The sequence below is a fragment of the Ahaetulla prasina genome, chromosome 11 (genome assembly GCF_028640845.1).
Source record: "Ahaetulla prasina isolate Xishuangbanna chromosome 11, ASM2864084v1, whole genome shotgun sequence".
In the NCBI taxonomy this organism is placed as follows: Eukaryota; Metazoa; Chordata; class Lepidosauria; order Squamata; family Colubridae; genus Ahaetulla; species Ahaetulla prasina.
This window is the reverse complement of record NC_080549.1, coordinates 5,026,177-5,045,119: the sequence shown is the minus strand read 5'-3', so window position 1 is coordinate 5,045,119 and position 18,943 is coordinate 5,026,177. Positions and strand designations below refer to the sequence as shown.

Sequence of the window (18,943 nt, the reverse complement as noted above, 5' to 3'; positions counted from 1 at the left end):
CTGTTTATGCAGCCCAGAATTGTGTTGGCTTTTTTGGAAGCTGCTGCACACAGTTGGCTCATATATCTAAATGGTTGTCCACTAGGACTCCAAGATCCCTCTCAGTCACTACTATTGAACAAGGTACCACAGATACTGTACCTGTGCATTTTGTTTTTCTTGCCTAAATGTAGAACCTTCCTTTTTTCACTGTTGAATTTCATTTTGTTAGATAGCGTCCAATGCTCGTCTGTCAAGATCCTTCTGTATTTTAAGCCTACTTTCAGGAGTGTTGGCTATTCCTGCCAGCTTGGTGTCATCTGCAAATTTGATGAAAATGTTTAGTTTGAAAAATTAGTTTTTCTTCATGGGTCAACTGCTTTTTTTTATTCACCTCTCAAATAAATTCTAACGTTTCAGGTAGGAAGTTTTTCTACAGTGAAAAAAAAAAGGTGTTAAGAAAACCCTGTATCACTCTCCTTAGAAGGTCCTAGGAAGGACTAATCTCTTGTTGCTTCTTCTGCCAGCCACCAAACAGCTTCTCCACCTCTTCATTTGATGGTTTTGGAGTCCGGCCGAGACACTTCAGGTAGTCCCTTGACTTAGAACCAACACTGCGACCAAAATTTCCTTTCTTAAACAAGATGGCTGTTGCGCGTCATGCCGTATTTGGCTTTGCAAAACGTGCTGAGCCGTAAAATATTTTATTTGTATCCCACCTTTATTAATTTTTTTACCAATAACTCCAAGGTGGCCAACATAACCTCCCTCCTCCTATTTTTCCCCACAACAACCCTGTGAGGTTGGGTTGAGCCAAGAGCGAGCGATTGGCCCAAAGTCAGCCAGCCAGGTTTTAAGCCTAAGGCGGGACCAGAATTCACTGTCTCCTGCTGATTGGCTCAACATCATCCAGTTGGTTTTCATGCCTAAAGCAGGACTAGAACTCCCAGGCTCCCAGTTTCTAGCCTGATGCCTTAACCATTAAGACCAAACTGGCATGACAAGAAGTCTTCTGGTGATTGGCTCAAAGCCACCCAAGGCGGGACTGGATCTCCCAGCCTCCTGGCGATTGGCTCAGTTACCCAACTGGGTTTCATGCCTAAGGCGGGACTGGAACTCCCAATCTCCTGGTGATTGGCCCCAAATCGCCCAGCTGGCTTTCATGCCTAAAGCAGGACTAGAACTCCCAGTCTCCCAGTTTCTAGCCTGATGCCTTAACCATTAAGATCGAACTGGCTCTATAAGCTATGGTTTACAGATGCAAGAGACTGAGTTAACCTCCCGTGGTATGTCAAAACCCAAAAAAATGTGACAGCCATCCATTCTATTCACACAAGCTAAATGCCTCTAAAACCTGGATTACAGATCATGACATTACAGGCGATTTTGACTCACAACAGTCCCCTTACGGACTGTTTGAAGTTACAATGGCCTGAAAAAAAAAGGGACTTATGCCCATTTTTCATACTTACGACCGTTGCAGCATTCCCCGTGGTTATGCGATTTACATTCAGATGCTTGACAATTGACTTATATTTATGGTCACCTATGTCATGTGGTTCCCCTTTGGTGACCCGAGAAGCAAAGTCAACAGAGAAACAATTTACTTAACAAATTGTCGTCGTCCCCCAAAAAATCATGAAACTGGGCAAAGCTCACTCAACATATTTCTCATATAAAGGTAAAAGTTCCCCTCACACATATGTGCTAGTCGTTCCCGACTCTAGGGGGCGGTGCTCATCCGTTTCAAAGCCGAAGAGCCAGCACTGTCCGAAGACGTCTCCGTGGTCATGTGGCCGGCATGACTCAACACCAAAGGCGCACAGAACGCTGTTACCTTCCCACCAAAGGTGGCCCCTATTTTTTCTACTTGCGTTTTTTACGTGCTTTCGAACTGCTAGGTTGGCAGAAGCTGGGACAAGGAACGGGAGCTCACCCCGTTACACGGCAGTGCTAGGGATTCGAACCGCTGAACTGCCGACCTCTCGATCGACAAGCTCAACGTCCTAGCCCCTGAGCCACCGTGTCCCTTTTTGAATTGACGTTGGTATATTTCTCAACGTCAATTCTGGCCCGAATTGTGGCCGCAAATTTGAGAGCTACCTGTATTTGATTCTGGAAACTGAAGGTCACAACAGAACGCATTCCTTGTTACTCAAATTAAGCCAAAAGTAGAAGGATGTTCCTTTCTCAAAAACACCGCATCCCGCATCCCAAGGCCATTGAATGGAGTTGGAGACCCCGACCAACACAAAAGTAAATCCTGCCTGGGAATATAGGTCTATGGAGTTTCTGTCATCCAGGTCACGGTTTTCCCAAAAATGCTTGCTTTTTTTTTCCCCCCAAGAGGCAATTTGGACTTTCTGGTTTTTTCTCCGAAGAGCTTTCGCTTCTCATCCCAGAAACATCTTCAGCTCTTGAGAGCAGAAGCGGCTTCCGAGAGAAGCTGAAGAAGCTTCTCGGATTGAGAAGCGAAACCTCTTCAAAGAAAAAAAAAACCAAAAAAGTCCAAGTTCCCTCTTGGAAGAAGGAAAAATAAGCATTTTTTGGGACAAGCCTGGGAGTCTATATATAGCACCTTCTCCCTCACTTTTCTTCTGTGTCCCACGACCAGTGAACTTCCGGAAGGAGTCAATTGGGGGGGGGGGAGAGAAGAAAAAAACGCCATGAGAATCGAAACACGAGACAAAAAAGGCACATTTTAATATTTACAAAGCATAGCATTTGGGCCAGGAACGCACCCCACACATCTATATCAAGAAATTCTCTGCTCTCCCCTTTCCTTGGGTCACCCTACACCTTTGCAAATGGCGGCTCGCACCCCTGTTTTTTTAAGCATTCCCCTCAGCTTTTTGATATTGTTCAAGTATAAGAAGATTCAAATTTGCATAGTGTCTTCGATCAGCAAACCCCTCCTCAACGCGGCCACCTGGTCTCAGATCAACGGCCCCATCCCGATCGCCCTCGCGAGAGGTCCGTGCCGCCATCGTCAGTTTATCTCTTTTAGCCGTGGCTCGAGAGAAACAAACCTCGTTTTTTTGTTTTTTTTTAAAAGCAGGAACTCTTAGAATATTGTCAAGAAGTTTTAAAAATGTAATACTGTTTATTTTTTGCTTCAAAAACATTTTCAGCATTCTAAAACATACAAAAAAAAACCAAACGTAATGTTCCGTCGCAAATTTCCCTCCCCTTTCCCCCCCCCGCCGTTTCTTTCTCTCTCTCTCTCTTTTTTTTTAAAGTACAGAGGCGTTTTTGAACTTCTTCTGCGCCTTCCCCCTCACTTTTAAAAGCGGACCGCGGGAAGGAGACTTTTTAAACAAGCTCTGGTTGGAAAAAACAACAACAAAAAACTACCCCGCTTTAAAACGAAAAGAAAAAAAAAAAAGAAAAGAAAAAAAGAAAGGAATCCATAACAATTTTTTTGTTTTTATCTCATGCCGGTTGAATTCCCGCTCCCCTCCCCCTTTCCTTCCACAACTAAGAATGGCCGCAGAAATGCTATTTCACTATATACAGAAAAGACAACTTTTAAGCTAAATGTACGCTCACTGTAGTGTAAATTAGATCTACTTTCGTGGTGCACGCTTTGAGACACGGCCTTTCCCGAGGGGAACGGGGAAAAAAACACACAAAAGAGGCTTTTCCCCCCCCCACCAACCCCCCCCCTTAAAAGCCTTCCCCCCCTTTTCTCAGGGGTCATCAAAGCATGAACTACAAGAATTTGTCTAGTTTTTACAAACTATAGATATGTACAGTTTATAACCCAGGATTTTTCTAGCCAATAACCATATAGTTAAACACCACCTTACAAATTAAAAAATAAGATGCTTGAAACATTTTTAAATGCTTTGTTACACCGACAGGAAAAAAGTGCACAGAGTTAAGGAGAACACGAGAGTTTCCGTTTTTGTTTCCATTTGTTTTTTTGTCTTTCTCTTTCCTTTTTGTTTTTAAAAATGTTTGGAAATATGTACAACTTTGTTACACAGGCGGGACCCCCCCGGAGGAGGGTCCCTAGCTACTGAATGTAAACCAGGTTAAACAATGGTTGTTGTTGTTGTGGTTGTTTCCGTTTTGTTTCTGCATTTTTCCCTAGAGCGCTTTTTTTATTTATGGACTTCCAAAAAAGGCTACAGTATATTGTGATCAAAAATAACCAAATTTTTGGGTGGTAAATCTTAATAAAGGACAAATAAGGCACCATCTCAAGGGAGAGGCGCTGGGTTTTGTTTTTTGCGTTTTTTTCTCTTTTTCCGAATGGTGTTTCCCCTACTCTATGGTATTCACATGGAAACAAGGATTATACACAGTTTCTCATTCGTCATCTTCCTCCTCCTCCTCTTCCTCCTCTTCCTCATCCTCTTCGTCTTCTTCCTCCTCTACTTTTTTCCGGGCTGCTGCGGCGGTTTTGGCCGCTGCGCTTTTCGCGCCGTCGAATTTGCCTTTAGACTTGTAATCTGCAACATCCTGTAATATTCAAACGGAGAAAGTTTAGTTTGCCCTCTGCAGCACCGACATGGCGCCTGGAGTTCTGGCTGGTTTAGGTAAAAAGGCACAAAAGTTAACAGATTAGCAGAGTTGGATGGGGCCTTGTAGGTCATCTAGTCCAACCCCTGCACAAGCTAGGAGACCTTACACCATTTCTGACAGATGGCAGTCCAGTCTCTTCTTGAAAGCTTCCAGTGATGAAGCTCCCACAATTTGTGAAGGCAGCTTCTGTTCCATCATGTCTCCATATTTCCAGGTTGAATCTCTCCTTGTTCAGTTCCCAACCATTATTCCTTGTCTGGCCTTCAGGTGCTTTGGAAAATAGCTTGACTCCCCCCCTCTCTGTGGCAGCCCCTCAAATATAAGAACCCCACTATCATGGCTCCCCTGGTCCTTCTCTTCACTAGACTAGCCATGCCCAGTTCCTGCAACCATTCATTGTATGTTTAATCATCTTGGTTGCTCTTCTCTGCACTCTTCCTGCACTTGGGGCAAGAAAACAAATGTTGGATTTTGATTTAAGGATAGATTTGGTTTAAAGATGTAAAGTGAGCTATTGTTCAGGCGCAAATCGTCGAATTAATTCAGCATTTCTCAGCCTTGGTCACTTTAAGATGTCTGGACTTCATGTGTGTTTTGGTCTCCAGTCCCCTCATCATCCTGGTTGCTCTTCTCTGCATTCTTTCTAGAGACTCAACATCTTTTTTTATAGTGTGGTGACCAAAACTGGATGCAGGATTCTAGGTGTGTCTTACTAACGCTTTATAGAGTGGTATTAGTATGTCACGGGATCATTGTATCCCTCTGTTAATGCAATTTAGGATTGCATTGGCTTTTTTGGCTGCCACTGCACACTGCTATGGGTTTAAATGGTGGAGCCCAGCCGTCTTCAAACTTTATTCAATGCTTTAAAACTGCCTGAATTTGGAAACGGAAGGACACTTCGATTCCCACAGATGGCTGCAAAAATGGACAGAGCTGGCAGAGAATGGCTAAATTGACTGCTTTGATTTAAAGAAAGCAAAAACGTTATTACTTTTGTTTCTACTTCTGGACTTTGTGCTTGAGGTTTTAGAATTTAGAATACAATAGAGCTGGAAGGGACCTTGGAGGTCTTCTAGTCCAGCCCCCTGCTCAAGCAGAACATATACCATTTTAGATAAGTGACTGGCTAGACCCTCCTTAAAGTGATGGAGCACCCTTGATTTCTGGAGGCAAGCCATTCCACTGATCCTCATTGTTAGGAAGTTTCTCCTTAAGTCCAGGTTGCTTCTCTCTTTGGTTAGTTTCCAACCATTATTTCTTGTCTTGCCCTCCGGTGCTTTGGAGAATAATTTGACCCCCCCCCCTCTTCTTTGTGGCAGCTCCTCAAATACTGGAATACTGTGATCATGTCACCCCTAATTCCTCTTTTCTTTAGACTAGCCAGACCCAAAACCTGCATTTTACCGATTAGATAGGTTTGTTGTTATAGAAAAGGCTGGTTTAGGTTACTATGCAAAAGTAAAAAGATGAGTTTTGATGCTATGATCTTATTCTACTGCATCAAACTGAGTTGGAAGTCCGTGTCTTTTCTTTTTTTCCTTCCCTTCCCCCTCCCTTATTTTCCTACTATTTTCTTTTCTATTTTATATTATAAACTTTAAAAAAAAAATGTGCCTGAATTTGCAGCAGATGCCAGAAACCTATGCTTGCCAGCCACTCTTGGCTATCTATCTAACCCAAAATAAAATAAAGAAGAGATACAAAATACTTAGAAAGTTTTACTTCCCAAGGAGTTTCCGCTTGCTCGGTCAACATAATTATCCTTGAACCATGCTACAGATTCCTTGTTGTTGCTTTTGCAACGGAGGACTCCTCTTTTAAGCACATTTAAGGGCTTAATTCTTTTAGCAGAACTCAAAAAAACGGTCATCATATATCAAAAGCACATTCCTATCTTCACTAACTTTAGGGAGTTCAAAAAAAAAGTCAGTTCAAGGTCAGAAACATGACTTGCTTCATTTACACAGGAAGAGCTAAAATATTTCTGATTTACGGAAAAAAAACTAACCACCCTAAAACCCAAAGATGCATCTGTTGGTACGCTTGGCTAAAGATTAGGGAAGAGCACATAGTCCTCGACTTTGGATCATTCATTTCATGACCGTTGGATAAAGGGTAGAAATCGTCCTTAAAACCACTCATTTAATGACAGTTGGAAGCTAGAAACAACTTACAAGCTAACCTCAAAGTTACCACTGTTGTACCACCGCCATGGTCACAATCTGGGAAACTGACTCGCATTTATAACCGCCGGTGTCTCATGGTCAAAAGCCAGGCATTTGTCAACTGGCCTGAATTTACCATGATAGCAGCATCCCGATCGTGGCTTGTTTTGCTTGGCTTCCAACAAGCCAGCAAATTTGTGACCAAGTTTTGCTGGCTTCCAACAAGCCCAAGTCAACAGCGGGTGGGTCGGTGTGGGGAAGAGCTGGATTCGCTTAACAACCGTGGCAATCACGGTCGTAAGATCGGTTCAAGTCACAGGACAATTCTTTTAACCAACACGTCACTTAAGCAACCAAAATAAAGACCCCCCCCCGGTGATTTTTTATCATGTTCAACCTTTGGTATCTTAGCAATAATTACTTTGGAGTTCTCCCCGTTCGGGTTGTTTTTGTCAATTTTCCAAGCCTGACATCCTATTTTCCAATAGAAAAAATAGAATCCAGTTAAGAAAATTATCTATAGATCTACAGACGGTTGGGTTTTCAGCGTTCCTCAAGGTGCTTTCCTGAAGATTGCAGAGTCTTCCACTACCAGTCTAAGTTACATCACCAGTGCGGGGAGGAGTGGCGGTTCGCTGGTTATTTATAGCTTGGCCTGCCCATCTTAGCTGGGGTGTGGCTTCTTCCGATATTTGTCTGCTGCTTCTTGCTTAAGTGTTGGCAATTGGGATTTGCTCTAGGCTACTCCAAAGTTGCACCAGATAAACAACCAAAGAAGAAGCAATATCCTAATCAAGGAAGAAACCACACCTCAACCCAGACCACTCCCCCATTTGCACTGATGAGGTTACCTAAGCAGGTAGCAAAATGTCTTGCAGGAAACGCCCGAAGAGCCCAATCCGCTTATCTGCTCCTGGAGGAAAAGCAGAACACACACACCAATAAATGCCAGTTTGGAAAAACTTTTTTAAAAAATTTACTCAGCATTTCTTGGGTATATATATGTATGTATGTATGTATGTATGTATGTATGTATGTATGTATGTGTATATATATATATATATATTTGTTTTCTGAGGTTTTCACGGGTGTTTGTATGTAGGTCTTTGGTTGTTCGGGTTTTCTCCCGTGTAAAATTAAAAGTGTCTTGGCGACGTTTCGATGAAGTCTCATTCGTCATCTTCAGGCTTCAGCTTCGTGCTTCTGGGAGCAATGTGTGAGCTGAAGCCTGAAGATGACGAATGAGACTTCGTCGAAACGTCGCCAAGACACTTCTAATTATATATATATATATATATATATATATATATATAAATATATATATATATATATATATATATTCATTCTCCTTTTTCTTGGGAAAGGGGAGGGGTTGGCATTGTGCGAGATGGCAGGAAAAAAATTGGAGGGGGAGAGGAAAAAAAACCACCAATATAAACAGTCCTATTTGCAAATTTTTGAATTTTTTTTAAAAAAAGAAAGATCTTGTTTGAAGCGATCTTTTTAATTATTATTTTGTTTAAACTTAGATTGCTTCCCCCCCCCCCCCGCCCCTCTCTTTCTCTCTCTTCTCGGGATTGACCTGAATGGAATTGTAGTGTCACTATTGAAATTAACCCTTAACTGTGCTGAGAAGTTGTGCCATGGAGGTCTTAATTTAAAAAAAATAAAATAAAATAATATCACTGAAATGTCAGTTTACCGTATCTAGTTTACCATATCTTTAGAAGGGGCTTCTATTTGGATATAAACCCTGAAACAGGCTTGGTTGGGAGGCTCTATGACAGGGGTCTCCAACCTTGGTCCCTTTAAGACTTGCGGACTTCAACTCCCAGAGTTCCTCAGCCAGCTTTGCTTTGCTGGCTGAGGGACTCTGGGAGTTGAAGTCCGCAAGTCTTAAAGGGACCAAGGCTGCTCTATAAGCCATCAAGATACGCAGCAGGCACATTCGTGTCTGATTCCAAACAGCTTTGCTCTGCTTCCCTTCTCAATATCGCACGCGACTATTTGCCGCGTCCAAAATAATATTGTGATTCCAACAAAAGAGAACGTTTGTCGCCCCAGGACTGAGTTGTGGGCTCCTCTGAGAGCTTGGTTGTTTTCTTGCAGACGTCTCATTACCCAACTAGGTAACATCATCAGTGCTAGAAGGGAGTGGGGATTTGTGGAACAGATGAGAAGAGAAGGAGAAGGGCTGTGGGGTCCTTGGTGCTCTCTCAGCTTGGTGGTTTTCTTGCAGATGTTTCATGACCCAACATCATCAGTGTTAGAAGAGAAGAGAGGGGGGTTGTGGAGTGGAGGAGAAGGGAGGAAGACGAAGAGGAGGAGAGGGGCTCGCGCTCTGAGAGCTTGGTTGTTTTCTTGCAGACATTTAATTACCCAACTAGGTAACATCATCAGTGCCAGAAGGGAGTGGGGTTTGCTCTTATTTTTATAATACCACTGTCTTTAGTGGAAGTAATATTGATGGTTCCTCGATTGTTTGCTTGATGGTGAGTCCACCAACAGAGCAAGCCACTAGTGACAGCAAACCTTACATCCTTCTAGCATTGACAATGTTACCTAGTTTGGTAATGAAAGGCCTTCAAGAAAGCCACCAAGGACCCCAAAATATAGTGATTAAACCAGCATCGCACACACCTATTCTTAGATTCGCTCCACAAAACAAGAACGGCCCATGGATTGACTTCTCCCAGCCTGGCCATCAACTTCTCTCCCTGGAACAAAACTACCCAGAATCCTTCAGGACTGCAGCAAGCAACTCTTACCTTCTCATACTTCTCCTTCAGCTTGCCGGCTTTGTTGTTGTAGGGCTGCTTCTCGCTGTCGCTGAGGTTGTTCCACATTTCGCCCAGCTTCTTGGCTACGTCTCCGATGGAAATGCCTGGATTGGTGGACTTGATTTTGGGACGGAACTCCGAGCAGAAGAGGAAAAATCCAGACCTGAGGAAGATAACAGGAGAGCTGAAATTGGGAACGGGCCAGGAGCTTTGAAGCAAAACTAGGGTGAGGTGGCTTGACCAAGAAGTTGCAATGAGTTGCAATATATTTTTTTTTTTTAAAAATCAATGTCTATATCAGAGGTCTTCAAACTTGGCCGCTTAAAGATTTGTGCATTTCAACTATCAGAATTCTGGAAATTGAAGTCCACAAGTCTTAAAGCGGCCAACTTTGAAGACCTCTGGTCTATATAAACAGTGTGTTGTCTGAGTACAGTTATTTTTTGGAAAATAACAATATTCATAAAATTAATAATAATCACATACTAATAATAATATTTGCTTATCCATGTTGGTAAATCTTCAATATAGTTAACCATTTCCTTATTTATGCCTTTAAGTTTCTAACTTCTGTTTCTGCTCGTTAAAAGGTAAAGGTTCCCCTCGTACGTATGTGCTAGTTGTTCCCGACTCTAGGGGGCGGTGCTCATCTCCATTTCAAAGCCAAAGAGCCAGCGCTGTCCAAAGACGTCTCCGTGGTCATGTGGCCAGCATGACTCAACGCCAAAGGCGCATGGAACGCTCTTACCTTCCCACCAAAGGTGGTCCCTATTTTTCTACTTGCATTTTTTACGTGCTTTCGAACTGCTAGGTTGGCAGAAGCTGGGACAAGAAACGGGAGCTCACCCTGTTACGCGGCGCTAGGGATTCAAACCGCCGAACTTTCGATCGACAAGCTCAGCGTCTCTTACCCACTAAGCCACTGCGTCCCTTTTCTGCTCGTTAGCCACTGACAAAACAAATCCCATGTTAAAAAGTATTCAGTGTCTTCCTTCTCCTTAATTCTGAATGTTAGTCTACCCATTTCTGCACATTCTAATTTTTTTTTAAATAATTCTCACCTGTTTCATTTTTCCGCTGTTGTGCAAACACAATTCTAACTGCGGTTAACACATGTAAAATTAAACATGTATTCCCTTTATTAGATTTTTCTGGTAGAATACTCAACAAAAATATTTCTGGCTTTAGAACTATGTTTTTTGCTTTACTATTTTTTCTAGCCATGTGTGTATTTTTGTTCAATATTTTTTTTTGCCCAAAGGTACAATGAGTTACTTCTAAGGAGGCAGTGTAAGAATGACAATGCAGGAGTCTCAAGCTTGCAAGCCTCTTACTCTAGTTTCTGACACAGGTGTCAGAAGGAGCTACCGAGAACCAGCTGGGACTCAGCAAATGATCTAGACCAGGGCCCTCCAACCTTGGTCCGTTTAAGACTTGTGGACTTCAATTCCCAGAGTCCCTCAGCCAGCTTTGCTTTGCTGGCTGAGGGACTCTGGGAGCTGAAGTCCACAAGTCTTAAACGGACCAAGGTTGGAGACCCCTGATCTAGAACCCCACCAAAAAGCTCCCCAAATGCATCAGAGTTATGCTCCAGCAAAGCTGCAGTCCATACCCTATAGCAAAGCTAAATATCCGAACAGTTTCTTCAACATCCCACTTAAAGTGTCAGCTTTGGAAGCCATATTAAGCCGGAAGCTTCCACACTGCCATCTTCTCATGTATGGGAAAGTAAGAGGGGGGAGGAGATTTAGTAAAGGGAATGTAGTTGCACATAATAGCATTCTTCCGTTCGGTCAAGGTCAGACCGATCCTGCATCTGGAGGAGGAATGGTTGGAGTGCTGTCTCGAAATGGGACGGTTGGCGATTGGAGCATGTGATCGACTGATGAGTGAGGGGATGGTTTGGGAGTTTTCTGATTTACTGAGGGAAAACCCAGAACTCTCAGATTCCGGTTTTCCCAGATGTGCTAGTTTACATATCCTAGGAAATAGAACTTTGGAAGATCCCTGCTTGCTTCGGAGTTTTTAATTGGAGTTGGGGTTTTTCTGGAACGCTGACATTAACCCGAAAGGAAAACAAGGCAGGACAAATGAGGACAATTCAACTTTTAACATTAACCTAGTTAGGAGAGTTAAGTAACCCGAGTTAGGAATTATCCGTTTTAAATCTTTTTTTTTTTTTAAAGGAAGCAGCCAGGCCTGATTTGAGAAGCTAGCTATCCTTCAGTAATGCTAATCCAGCTGCAGGGAATTTATAATATCATAAAGGCCCTCTCTATCTTCCAATTATTGTAGCATTCAAAAACATCTGGATGGAGGCCCAAAGTCTTGCATGAAATCAGAAGAGGAACGCTCATGAAAGCTGGCTGCCAATCGAACCTGGTTATCAAAGTGTTGTTGTTACCAGTTACTCACTACAAAAACGTCCCATTTGGGATTTTTTTTCTCTCCCAAATTTAGGAGGACCAGAAAATTTTTATAAGATTCTCAAGTATGACCATTAATTAACCAGCTGGTTAGATTTCACCCATGCAAGTTGCAGCCACTTTAAAAAGCAACTTCTTAAAGCTGCTGCTAACAGTTCAGGAATGTCGTGCTATCCATCGCCTGTCTTATTGAACCGCTTCTAAAAATGTACCAGAATTTGAGAATGTCAGGGGTTGACGTCTACTTACGGCGGCCTCTTGGGCGCATTTGGGTCCTTCTTCTTCTTCCCTCCCTTCGCTGGACCGTAATCCTTCATTTCTCTATCATATCGTACTTTGTCGGCTTTCGCCATCTCATCAAACTTCCCTTTCTCTTTGGTTGACATGGTCTGAAAGACAAAGAGAATCAATGAATCCTACAAAAAAACAAAACAAAACCAAAACCAACAAACACACAACCCAGCCAACAAACTCCAAATGAAGTCATCAAAGGAGGTAGAACCACAGTTCCAGAACAAGAATTGGGGAGAGAAATCCTTTGATGGGATTTTTCAGAGCTACCTGTTCAGGTATCTCTCAAGCATCGGGAGAGACACCAACCAAGCACAGGGTCAATTCAGATTCGATCTTCAAAGGCAATATAGTGAACACAAGGCCCACCTGCGGTGCTTTAAAGCAACCGTACAATACACTTGTCTAGGATTTGGTAGCTGTTAAAGAGGACTTTTTCTTCTTCTGAGCAGGTCCTTCAGAGAAAATGCAGCTGTTTCGAAGTATGGAAGATGGCTACTGCAGTTGCGTTCCACATTCTCAAAAGAACTTTGGGAAGATCAAATAGGAAACCCTGCAAATAACCAACAGTCTCTTTCAGAGCCTGCTGTGATGTCTTTAACTACCAGCAGTTGGGCTGATCTTCAACCACGATCAATAAAATTCACTTTCTCTATGAGTTCTAAAACAAAAAACCCAATAAACCTCAAGAACATTTTCAGTATCTCCATAGCATGGGTGATGCCAGCTACAGAGAGTATTCCAAACCCATCAGCAAGAAATTTTTCTCTTTTCCCCAGAAACAAGCCAACATTCAACCGAGTTTGAGTTCGTTCCCCCTTCACTACAAAGTCAAGGATGGTTTGCATTCAGGGAGGGGCCTGATGTTGTCAGAAATCATGGGTTGTGGTTTAGTGTAGACCATCTCGGCCATCTGGGGCTTGCCAAATCAACTGCGGTTGAAGGTGCTGTGTGAAGTTGACTTAATATTGCTACATGATTTTTCTCGTCTTCCAGACAAACAGCGAGAGTAGGGTTGTCACATCACAAACCCTAATGAAGTTAGTCAAAATAAAGAAAGCCAAATAGCTATAGGGTGGAGTCTAAGCAGCCTTCTTCAGAATCCTTGGAGGAGGCCAACTTTGGGTCAAAAGCCCATCTGGAATTTTGATACCAGGTGGAAGTCGCCCTGCTAAAATGCCACAGGTAAAGGGTAAAGGTTCCCCTCGCACACATGTGCTAGTCGTTCCCGACTCTAGGGGGCGGTGCTCATCTCCGTTTCAAAGCCGAAGAGCCAGCGCTGTCCGGAGACGTCTCCATGGTCATGTTGCCGGCATGACTCAACACCAAACACACACGGAACCCTCTTACCTTCCCACCAAAGGTGGTCCCTATTTTTTCTACTTGCATCTTTTACCTGCTTTCGAACTGCTAGGTTGGCAGAAGCTGGGACAAGGAACGGGAGTTCACCCCGTTACGCCGCAGCACTAGGGATTCGAACCGCTGAACTGCCGACCTTTCGATCGATAGGCTCAGCGTCTTAGCCATTGCATCCCAGACAGGGGACCTCTGTGGCTCAGGCTGCTAATGCAGTCTGTTATTAACAGCAGCTGCCTGCAATTACTGCAGGTTCTAGTCCCACCAGGCCCAAGGTTAACTCAGCCTTCCATCCTTTATAAGGTAGGTAAAATGAGGACCCAGATTGTTGGGGGCAATAAGTTGACTTTGTATATAAATATACAAATAGAATGAAGACTATTGCTAACATAGTGTAAGCCACCCTGAGTCTTCGGAGAAGGGTGGGATATAAGTGTAAGGAGAAGGGTGAGAAGAAGAAGAAGGAACCACAAAATTACACCCAAACTTCCTTCCGGACAGGGTGCCCCTATATTTACTCTAGTGAAAATAGGATACACAAGGAAGTACGTTTGTTAAGTACGAGTCGCTAAAAATAAGCAAGAAACGGGGCTGTTTGAACGTCATCCGTGTAGATGCAGGAGGCAAAATTCAAAAATTTTCTTTACCACTGGAAGTTGGGATGGCATATCAATTCAACGAATTATGAATTATTTGGCCAGCTATCATACAGTTCTTTGGAATAGCAAGGGGTCGAGGGGGGGAGGGAGCAGAAGAATTTGATCTGGGAGACAGACAGACGTACCTTCCACCTCTCGGAACATTTCTTGGAAAACTCGGCGAAATTCACAGGAACTTCTGGGTTTTTCTTTTTATGTTCTTCGCGGCATGTCTGCACGAAGAACGCATAAGCGGACATTTTTCCTTTCGGCTTCTTGGGGTCGCCTTTCGCCATGTTTAAAGAAAACGCTTAAAAGCAAACAACAATCCCAAGTTGAAAAAAAACCAATCTTAACACGATTGCCCCATGCAGCCAAGACGATAGGTGCAACCCCGCAAGGCTCCTTCCATTGATCGAGAAACGGATCAGATCAGGGGTCTCCAACCTTGGTCCCTTTTAAGACTTGTGGACTTCAACTCCCAGAGTCCCTCAGCCAGCAAAGCTTTGCTGGCTGAGGGACTCTGGGAGTTGAAGTCCACAAGTCTTAAAAGGGACCAAGGTTGGAGACCCCTGCAATAGATCATCTCTCCCTTTAAAAAGTTATCTTTGCCTTCTTTTTTTGATTTTATGGCACACACCATCCTGGACTATCCATGTCCAATTCCTCTAATCACAACTCATCCCCCCCAAAAAAAAATTAAGTGCAAACTAGCCCCCGGGGGAGAATATTTTGAGATTCTGAACAGGTGGCTACCCACTTGTGGACTTGAAAGTCTGGGGCTGGCCCACCCACTCCGTTTTAAACTTCTGGAGAACTTAAACCTTCCCCTGTCAAGATAGCTGCAGGCGAAGGTCTCCCTGATCCAGGGTGGTGGTGGAAAAAAAACAGTTCCTCTCTGAAGACGGTTCAATTCCATTTAAAGATTATTTTTTTACTTAATTATTGCACACATCACACAGGACTGCAGTGTTTTTTTATCCAAAGAGATTGTGGCCATGAAGAGAGGTTGGCCAACCCCCCTCGCTTAAGTTTGTGGGGGGAAAGCATTTGTTATCTCCTTACAAGTTTTCCTGGGAAGGGAAAGATTTGCATTTGCCAAAAAAAAAAAAGAAGAAAGAAAAGAAAAGAGGAAAAAAAGAGGTGTTTTTTTCCTGAAAAGGGGGGGGGGCGGCTTTCTTTTTGCTGGGGAGGTGATCAACCCTCAACTCTCTTCCCTGTGCAGCTGGGAAAAATAAAATCTTTGCAATCCCGCGTTTGCAAAAAAATAAAAATAAGAAAAAGTTGAAAATCCTTTCCATTATTATTATTATTATTATTATTGGGGAAAAACGGGGAAAAAATACTATCTCGCTGGTTGGCACGCCTCCCCAGGGAAAAACAACAACCACCTTTTGCAAAAGTTGCATTTTAAAAAAAAAAAGAACGCCACCCTCCCCCCCCCCTTTCTATAAATACATCTTGTTTGTTGCACCATCTGCAAAAAAAGAAAATAAGAAAGAAAGAAAGTTTCAAAAGCAGAAGAGATGGGGAAAAAATTTATTGCGGGCCCGTCCCCCTTGTCTCTCCACCCCCAAGGTCATTGGGAAAAATAAATATTTTTTCCCCTTTGAGGAGGGAGGGGGGGAAGAGGAGGAAAAAGGAGGGAGGGAGGGGGGCTCCCAGGACACGTGCCCCCCCCAAAAGAGAGAGCCCCCTCCTTTCTGGATTTAAGCCTCCCCACCCCGTATGAGGGGGGGGGGGAAAAACCTGCCCTTGTCTTGGCGTGGAAAAAGGGGCGAAAAAGACCCCACCAAAAACCCCCCACCAAAAACCAGCGCCCGTTTCCCGGTCCCAATAATTCACCTTCCATTTTGTGAAACGTTTCTTGATGAAAGAAACTGCCTCTCAAATCCACCCTTGGGGAGTCCTGGGGGTCCAGCGGGGTTCGGGGAGTCCTGGGGGTCCCGAGCGGAGACCCTCGTCTGGGCTCCTTGGCCCCTGCGCAGGCAATCCGGCTTTGCTAAGGCTGGGAGAGAGCGAGAGCTGAGCGCTTCCCTTTCGCCTCGTCAGATCCCCATTCGCTAAAATGGCTTCTCCAAAGGCAATGCGAGCGGCTTTAACAAAGCCACCGGCGCTCGCCTTTTCCGTTCCAAGCCTTTCGTCGGACGGCCATCCAGGCGAGAAAATCGGGACCGGGCTCTTTTTGTAGAAAAAGCGATGCTCTTTCTAACCAGCCCGGTCTCGAGGCGTAGAAACGACGGGAAGGGGCCGAGAAACCGGTCGGAAAGAGGCCTCCCCCCCTTCCTCCTCTCCCCGCCGTTCCCCCTGCTTAGCGCAATCGCCAGTCTTAACAAAGGCTGCGCGCAGCCATTACAAGCCTGGTCGCCCAAGGAAAGGAGAAAAGGACCCCCAAAAACGCCCGGTTCGGGGTTTCAACGCCCCGCAAAGGGCAAGAGAGGAGAGAGATAAAGAAAAGGGGACGGATGAGAAAGGTTGGGGGGCTCGGGGGGGCCCCTGGGCGGATTTTGCCCCCGCGTCGCTCTCCCACCCGTCTTTCTTCCTTTAGGTCTGCTACTGTAACGCCAGCCATATTAAGGCAAACACACACAAGCAAAAGCCAACAGCCACCCGACCGCGCGAGGAAGGGTCGGCTCGGGGTCTCGCGGAGGACGGAGGAGGACGAAAGGGGCCTTTTCGGAGAGGGGAAATCAAAAGCGAGCGGAAACGAAAGGTTTGGGGGCGATCCGAAGCGAGGCGGCGGAGAAAAAAACAACACCCCACTAAAAAAAAAAAAAAGGACCAAGGCGGGCAAGGGAAACGGGGGGGGGGAGATTATTTCCCTCTGCCCGGGACTCGCAAGACTTGATATATATCTTCCCCCCACCCCCACTTCCCACATTCTGTCAGATGCTTTAAAAAGGACGGACAGCCATTATGAATGCAGAATAAAACGGCAGGCACTGCGCACGGCCGGGCAACTTGGCCGGCCCGATCCTACCCAAAAGAGCCAAGGCGCAAGGATCAGCGCAAAGCCGGAGTCCCATTCCTTTCCCGGTCCCCCCACCCCCCCACATGCGGGCTTTGAGCAGCAGCAGCCGCTGCTGCACCAAACCCCATGTTCCGCTCCCGGAGGCGCGGAAAACCCATGCTCCGCGGCTCTCGATGGGTGGGGGGGGGGATAAGGGGGGGCGTGGGTGCGTGCACGGTGGGAGATAAGGGATATCTCAAGGCACCCAGGCACGTTTTCACACGCGCGCGCACATACACAGACATTGCAGATTAGGCACCCGCTCCGGAAGAATCCCCTTTTCGCCCCCTGCAAAACCCGCACACGCGTGGAGAGCCCCCCACCCACCCACCCACGAGGCAGAGAAGGGAAAACTCCCTTTCCCACCAGCCCGATCTGGGACCAATCGGATTTTTTCTCTCCCTCCTTGGAAGAAGGAGAAAAAAGAAAAGAGGAAGAAAAAGAGAGAAAGAAGGGGTAAAAAAAGAAAAGAGTTAGAAAGTTGGTGGGAAAAACAAAAAGAGGAGGAAGGAATTTTTAAAAAAAAAAAAAACCCGGAAAGAGGGGGAAAAAATCGATACTGTATCGACGGGGTTAGAAATAGATACGTTGTGTTTAAATGTATGTGCAAGTATGTATTTTTTTTTTTAAGGGGAAAAAACAAACCAAAAAAAAGAAGGGTGGGAATAAAATAATAATAATAATAATGGGGAGGGGGGGGGAAAAGGGCGGCGTGGCCTGGAAGAGGCGAGGCGAGGGTCGGGGAGCTGCCGCCCCCCCGGAAAAAGTTGCCGCGCGGGGCTCCGGGCACCTACCTGTATTGTTCGCGTGAAGCTAAGCAATAAGGGAAGGAAGGAAGAAAGCGAGGCGCACACACGACGCGCTAAGACTCAGCGCTGCTGCTGGCGGCGGCTGGTCAGCCTCGCGTTGGCTTGCCTACGAGAGCGGCCTGATTGGCTGCGGGGCTCTGCCGTTTAAAACAACCTCCTCGCCTCGCCATTGGCCCCCGCCCTGCTGAATATTAAGCAGCCGCCCGCGCGCCCATTGGCTGGAGGGGGCCAGGTCATTCATTCAAAAAAGAAAAAAGGGGAAAAAAGAGGAAAAACCATCCACACCCGCCCCAGGTAGCACTACATACACCGGGGCGGAGAGAGAGGGAGAGGGAGAGGGAGGGGGAGGGAGGGAGGGAGAAGGAGGGGGGAGAGAAAGAGTGAGTGAGAGAGAAAGGGAGAGAGAGAAAGGGAGAGGGAGGGTGAAAATGAGAGAGAGGGAGGGAGAAGGAGGGGAGAAAGAGTGAGTGAGAGAAAGTGAGAGAAAGAGGGGAGGGGAGAGAGGGAGGGGAGAGAGAAAGGAGAGGGAGAAGGAGGGGAGAGAAAGAGTGAGTGAGAGAGAGAAAGAGAGGAGGGGAGAGAGTGGGGAGAAAGTGAGAGAGAGGAGGAAGAAGGAGGGGAAGAGAATAGAGTGAGTGAAAGAAAGTGAGAAGGGAGAGAGGGAGTGAGAGAGAACATGGGAGGAGAGAAACTGAAAGGGAGGGGAGAGAGGGAGGGAGAGAAAGTGAGAGAGAGGGAGAGAGGGAGCGAGTAGAGAAACAGAGAGAGGGAGGGGGAGAGTGGGGAGAAAGTGAGAGAGAGGAAGAAAGAAGGAGGGGAAGAGAAAGAGTGAGTGAAAGGAAGGGAGCGAGGGAGCGAGAGAGAATGTGGGAGAGAGGGAGGTAGGAGAGAAACTGAAAGGGAAGGAGAAAGAGGGAGGAGGGGGAGAGAAAGAGGGAGAGGAGGAGGAGACAGGG

General features: G+C 45.4%; 1 protein-coding gene across 2 annotated transcripts; it reads right to left on the bottom strand.

The window, feature by feature from the left end:
* Positions 1-3,193: 3,193 nt before the first annotated feature.
* On the bottom strand, positions 3,194-18,124 carry HMGB3 (high mobility group box 3). 2 transcript variants are annotated; one of them, XM_058196897.1, is made up of 5 exons: positions 17,973-18,124; positions 14,315-14,478; positions 12,133-12,272; positions 9,446-9,620; positions 3,194-4,446 (listed from the first exon to the last, which is right to left on the bottom strand). In XM_058196897.1, the coding sequence occupies exons 2-5, from the start codon at positions 14,462-14,464 to the stop codon at positions 4,294-4,296; spliced, it is 618 nt and encodes a 205-aa protein (XP_058052880.1). In that variant the 5' UTR covers positions 14,465-14,478; positions 17,973-18,124; the 3' UTR covers positions 3,194-4,293. The 2 variants fall into 2 exon arrangements, with proteins under 2 accessions (XP_058052880.1, XP_058052879.1); XM_058196896.1 differs by lacking the exon at positions 17,973-18,124 and adding an exon at positions 16,014-16,035.
* Positions 18,125-18,943: the final 819 nt, after the last annotated feature.

Bases quoted from the DNA above. Each gene is read 5' to 3' on its own strand.
- HMGB3 (XM_058196896.1), bottom strand. The intron at 12,273-14,314 runs GTACGTCTGTCT...TTTGTCTTTCAG, and splicing joins AATGTTCCGAGAGGTGGAAG to ACCATGTCAACCAAAGAGAA. The intron at 4,447-9,445 runs GTAAGAGTTGCT...TGAATATTACAG, and splicing joins TGAAGGAGAAGTATGAGAAG to GATGTTGCAGATTACAAGTC.